Source organism: Pteropus vampyrus, unplaced genomic scaffold, assembly GCF_000151845.1.
Source record: "Pteropus vampyrus isolate Shadow unplaced genomic scaffold, Pvam_2.0 Scaffold34, whole genome shotgun sequence".
Classification (NCBI taxonomy): Eukaryota; Metazoa; Chordata; class Mammalia; order Chiroptera; family Pteropodidae; genus Pteropus; species Pteropus vampyrus.
Window position 1 is genome coordinate 6,073,401 of NW_011888815.1, and position 6,363 is coordinate 6,079,763.

General features: G+C 45.1%; 1 protein-coding gene across 1 annotated transcript in view; it reads right to left on the reverse strand.

Moving 5' to 3' along the window:
- TTC23 (tetratricopeptide repeat domain 23) overlaps positions 1–6,363 on the reverse strand; it is a 51,498-nt gene that overhangs the window by 14,029 nt on the left and 31,106 nt on the right. The window contains exons 8-9 of the mRNA XM_023529012.1: positions 4,625–4,752; positions 2,098–2,247 (exon numbers count right to left, since the gene is read on the reverse strand). Coding sequence (XP_023384780.1) covers positions 2,098–2,247; positions 4,625–4,752 — 278 coding nt within the window. The remainder of the gene's footprint in view (positions 1–2,097; positions 2,248–4,624; positions 4,753–6,363) is intronic.

Genomic DNA, 6,363 nt, shown 5'->3' on the forward strand with positions numbered 1-6,363 from the left:
TAGGAAGACAAGTGGTCCATGGAATTAAAATCCTGGTCCCCTAAAAAAAAAAGAACAAAACAGAGAAACCACTAACTAACTAATTCAGTCAATTAAAAAGTGGGAAAATCCAAATATAAAACTAAGCAACTACAACTGGGAAAATAACTATTCAAAAAGTAGAAATTAAAAAGATTCTTGTGACTACTTTGCAAATCTCTGTACGGATCGGTCTGAAGTATAAATGAAATAGTTACCTAGAAAAATACAGTTTTCCAAAACGACCCCATTAGAGGTAGGAAGCTTCAACACACCAATTTTTTTTGCAGAAGAAATAGAGAAAATCGTCAAGAGGTTTCTCCATAAAAAAGCCTAAGGAGTTTCATAGGACATACAAACCCTCAAAGACTCGATAGTTTTCATGCTGCACAAATTCCTTCAGTGCATAGAATATAAAAATAAACTTCCAAATTATTTTTATGAAGCAAACACACATTGACATTTAAACGAATATCATTTACAAATATTGGTGCAAAACTCCTAAAATAAATATCAGCAAACAGAATCAACCTCACATTAAGAAGATATTTCAATATAATAACTAAGGGGATTTATTCCAGAAATGCAAGTTTGGTCCGATACTATAATAAATAATACACCGTATTAAGTGATCTAAGAAGAATCACCTAATTATCTCCACTATTGTTGAAAAAAACCTTTGATAAAATCCAACACTTAGTTCTAATAAAAAACCATTTATGGAAATAGAAAAGAACTGATACTTCTTTAATACAATAAAATAGATAAAAGTTAGCCCTAACGTCATCTACTAAAAGGCAGAATTGCTAGAGGCATTTCCACTAAGATCAAGAACAAGATCAAGAGCTTTTATCTCCACTCATTACTTATTACTGTACTGGAGGTATGAACCAATGCAATTAAACAAGAGAAGTCAATTAGAGCCAAAAGAATTGAATAACATAAAGTAAAACTATTTGCAGATAATGTAATAGGATATCTGGAAAACCCAAGAGAATCAAGCCTCGAATTAACTCAAGCAAGAAATGAATTAAACACAGTAGCAGAATACAAACTAACAGAGAAACCAATAGTCTTCACATACACAAAAATAACCAGTCAATATAATAGTGGATACGACTCCATTTATAATGGTATCAAAGGAGATAAAATGCTTAGAAATCAACCTACTAAGAAATGTGCCAAACCTGTAAAAGGTACACTTTAAAATGTGTCTAAATAATACATAAGTAACATCAACAAATACAAAGATATCCCTTGGGTAAAATGACCCAACATCATAAAGATATCAGTTCTCCCGTAGTTTGTTTACGAATAATGCAATCCTCTAAAAATTACCATTAACCTTTGTATGCAGTTAGACAAGTTGATACTAAAATTCACATGGAAAATACACATGCAAGAATACTTAGAAAACCTGATATTCAAAGGGGAGAAAAACCATGAAGGGTGTGTAGTCCTGCCAGATATTAAATCATGCTATGAAATCTCTAAATTTAAAACAATAAGGAACTGGCATTCGAATAAACCAAGATCGGCGGAATAGAAGAGAAATCTGGAAATGACTCAAATCATGTGGAAATGTAGGATATGAAGGTGTTATCCCAAATCGCTGGAGCATAGTAGGCTCTTTAGTAAACAGGTGCTGGAAAACGGGGTACCCGTTTGGAAAAAAGATCCCATTAACTCCACACCTCACACCATCCACACAAACAAACTCCAAGTCAAAAAAGAAATAAATATATAAGTACTAGAAGAACACGCAAAGTCCTCTCCAAACTGGTGTACGGCAAGAGTACGATAGAATAAAACATGGATCAATAACACTACGTAAAAGTTAAACACCATTTGCGTGATGTTTATAAAAAAATAATTGACGATGCATTTAAAAATATACTTGTAGAAGAGGATTACTATAGCTTTTACCCCAAAAGTGTTCATTTAGATCAACCGCAAACGCGATGTCCTCTTACCTAAAAAAGGCTCATTTAAACAGAGGATGGGGGCAGGAGAGAAAGTGGCCCGTGAGGAGAGATGGAGGTTTTTTCTTGCGTTAGTACTCACTCCGTCCAGACTTACTTTCCTCAGTTTCTTCTGGGCCCTGCTGTGGTTCCCCTGCGCCACGTCAGCCCTGCTCAGGAGGCGGTACGTCTCTGCCACCTCAGCACTGAGGTCACCAAACACTGCCACTTTGGCTCCCAAGGACTCTCTCAGGATGGAGGTTGCTCTCTGTGAAAGGATCAGAAAGCTGTCTGGTTAAAAAATTCAAAGGCTGATAAAAAATCGGTGCCGCTTAAGAAAATGATGTAACTCGCATGTATTTTCACTTTTTAGGGGAATGGGTTTGGGGAGCATGTCTCGAGAGCTGAGCCTACTTTCCTCTGGTTAAATAGGAGACAGAAGTCTATGGGGTGGGGGGCGGGGGGAAGGTGTGAACTGTGAAGAGAGAATGCATAAAGGACACCTGGAGGAAAGCCACCTCGGAAGTTCTAAGAATCCATTTCGGTTGAGTAGTAAGAAAAAAAGCTAACAGGGATGGTGTCTTTTGTGTGTCAAAAACTGTGCTAAACATTTTACGTGTGTGAGCTCATTTAACTCTCAGCCTCCCTTAGATAAGCAGTTTTAACCCTCATTTGACAGAGGAGGAAACTGAGGCACAGAGCTGTCGAGAAATTTGCTCAGAGTCTGACAGCTCGTCAGTGGCAAAGACAGACTCTGAAGCCGACTAGTGATTTTAATCGTTTTTAGTCGCAGAGTCTTCTTCCCCTGTGCAGTCACATGTTTACACAAGCAAAAACTCCAGTTTCCTGGTGATTTATCTGTTTACAGAACATCCAAAACATATTCCAGTGTTTTCTATTTCTCATAAGAAATCGTTTATGAAACCAAAAGCACACTTGATAAAAAATTAAATGTCTTTGACATTTTGTTCCGTTCGTCTAATTTATTTATACTAACATAGAACAAAAACGAGTTAGTTAGAAACCAGTATCTTCTGAAATTAATCTCTTCGATCAGACACCGAGACATGGAGAGGGAAACCCCGGTGAGCCGCTCTCCCAGGTTTTTCTTGAAATTCTTCCGAGATCATCTAGCTGAAGGCGCGATCGCAGCCGCAGAGCACAAAGCCGAGTTCGAGATGTAAGTAAAGCAGGAACCGGTGGAAGACGCTTCCCCATCACACAGCCCTGACGGCGCCTGGACAGCGCCCCACGGACAGAAGGCGCTGGCAAGGGCTGGACTCCTTTCTCCGGCGATAACATGAGTTCGCTTGGGGGGTGTGGTGGGAAAACCGCAGAAAAGGCGCTGACGAGATAGAAATAGTGTCTTAGGTGGGAAAAGGAACCGCTGCCCGGGCAGAGACACTGCGTAAATTGGGAATGTGCGCCCCACCTTGGCAGGTGAGGGCCTTGCCGAACGCTAAAGTCCGTCACGCCCTGTGTACCACGTCCTCTTCCAGCGTCTGTGGCCAAGGACCCAGCATTGCAGTGCTGGGGTTGGCAGCTTTTCTGTGGGAGTGGATTTGCGGCTGTGAGGAGCCAACGATGGAAAGAAGAGCCAGACTCCTTTTCCCAAATGAAACTTTCGATGCTATTCGCAGGAAACTAGAGGGAGATGTCGTGAACTTGAGTGGCAAGTCGAGATGGCAATGGATGAGATGTCACACGGCTTTGGAGGAAACAGACCGTGTCAGTCTCCGAGAGTTGGAAGAGATAAATGAAGAGGTGGAAAGAATAATAAAACAGATGGGCTGAGAAGCGGGCGTGGGAAACCGGGAGCACATGGCACGTTCGGGGCCAGGGAGCGGATGGATCTGACTGCGCAGAGAACACAGGAAGGGGCACCGAGGCAGGTGAGGCGGAGTCACAGGCTGAGCTGGTGGCGGAGGGCCTTTGTGCCACAGCCAGGAATTTCGATGTCCTCACCAGAAGAAAAGTCAGAGAAGGTTCTCGAGTGGCACAACTAGAAGATAAAGCCACCCAGACAAGAGCCACCTTACTTACATTCCACTTTAAAGGGCGTTTTCCTCCCCAGAGATCACATTCGTGTGAGTGCAGGGTGCTGGCCCATGGGCAGGCTGTGACCTCATTTGGAGTGGTCTGAGCACAGCCCCTTGCTCGTCTCTGGGACTGTCCTCGAGCCCAGCCCTTGCTGGCCAACCTACCGTGAGAAGTCTGCGCCCAGGGCGAGAACAGCGCAAGGCTGCCACGTATGGGTGGACGAGCTGTGCCAGGCAGCAGGGCGCTAGGCATGAGGATGAACAGGGCTGACCCCCAGCCGTGTCTTGCCCTCCGAGCACGTGCTCTGGCACAAGCCACACCCCAGCCAGAATGAGGTGGCGATAACCTGGCTCTGTCCACTGGCTGCTCAAGGCTTCTAGTTCTTCGGATCCTGTGTGGGTGACCACGATGTGACATTCTCATATTCCCAAGAGCGAGTATCGGGGAGTGGCCTGAGAGTGGCCGCATGGCCTTTTTACCCACGTCCCTGTGGACTCTGTCACATGCCTTGCACATAGTAGATGCCTACTGGATGCATGCAGAGCGAAGGACTACAGTATCTGCCCGTGTAAATAACCAGCCAACTGTGGTCCCTAGTCACTTACCTCTTCCTGTCCAGTGACTTGTAGAAAATGGCAATATTCATCTTGAATGGAAAGAAGCTTGGCTTTTCCCGTCCCTTCGGCATCTTTGAAACTAGCCATGCTCTCTTGAAAATACTGCTCAGCCACATCTGAAGAAAAGCATCATAATGCCAACTTTGAAAACCACTCACAGATTTGCAATGGAAGCAGAATAAATATGCTTTTAGTGGTGCGGAGCTATTTAAAAACGCTAAGCATTTGGAAAAGGGGACGCAGTTAGGGAGACTGTCTTTTGCCCATTCGTCACCTGTTTTATCAGAAAAGATTTGGGTCTCAGAAGGATACGCTAATTTACCTTCATCGGTTTTTCATACGCCTTGGCTCCCCCAGTGATACAGTAAGCAAAGTTCATGCAAACCACCCCCCAGACCCGAAGAAGGGTAAGTTTTCAGGTTGATGAAGCCCCTCTCCTTCCACGGGGGCCTGTCCACTGCCAGACCAGCAGGTGGATTTCTGGAGTATCACTCAACATTTTCTCTTGGTAGGAGAAAATTCTACTGCACAGAAAGTGTTTACGTCTCTTCTTTGTAGCTGACTCACGGGAGAAAACATTACAGATTTAATGCTTAAGCCATTAGCTTTGGCTGCTTTGATAATCTGACGGCAGCAAATGTGGAGATGATGTGGCATTTATTTTGTTGACTCTAAAAGCATTACGGAGATGGACATTCCCTGCCAAAAAATGAAGGAGGACATTTAGGAGTGAAGGACTCTTGATGTTTTCATTTTCTGTCCAACTGGGAATTAACCAAAGAATGGAACCGAGCCTTTCTTCTAAAGTGAACATCTGTCCGGGTCTCAGCCTTGTTCCCCCGGAGAAATGCTCCCACTGAAGATCCACAGATGTGTGTGACACAGGAGGGAGTTGAGGCTGAGCGGGCAGGGGCTGACTTCGAGACCCTGGCCTTTGGCAGAAGAAGTGGTCCATGCTCTGATAGAGGAGGAGGCCAACGGGGATGGGAAGCACTTTCTCGGTCTCTCAGACATGGGTGGACACAGCCTGCTTGACCCCTTGCTAGCTCCTTTCCTGTCATCTTCTCCCACCTCTTAGTATTCACATGCTGACTAACTGCCCCCCCCACGAAGCACCCCATTTTAGCTGGTCCCCTCAACCCGATCGCCACATGCTCCTTTCCCTTAGTGGAGCTGATCTCACAGGGATGCTGGGAGAAAGGAAGCTGTGCTGCCTAACTCAGACTAGTGTGTAAATGACTTATAACCTCTGACTCAGGGAGACCTTTCATATTGCCCAAAGGGAATGCTCGTTAGCACGTATGGAACTCTGGAAGGGGATGGAAGCGAGGGAGGAAGGGAGGAGAGGGAGGAAGGAATTTACTTCCTCCATTTAGGAGTCCTGAGCTTCTCTAAAGGTCAAGGTTTTTCCCATTTGTGTTCCTGAAAGGTGGGCGAGGATGGGGAGGGGCCTGGTTCCCCAACAGCTTTCATCATGTACCAGCTGAACATGTGTCGGACACCACGTCGGGACCCTCGTATTGCAGGACAGCCTGGGGACGAGGAAGGTCCAAGGACCTCCACGGTGGGTGCCTGTGAGACCACTGCCATCTTCACCCAGGACACGGGAAAGCTCCCTGACTGCGGGACCCTGACTTATTTCCCTCCCCTCTCCGACCCCCCAAACTGACTTTCTGAAAGACGAGCCACGCGACTAGTCTTGGAGGGGAGAACAAATGCGTCCTATC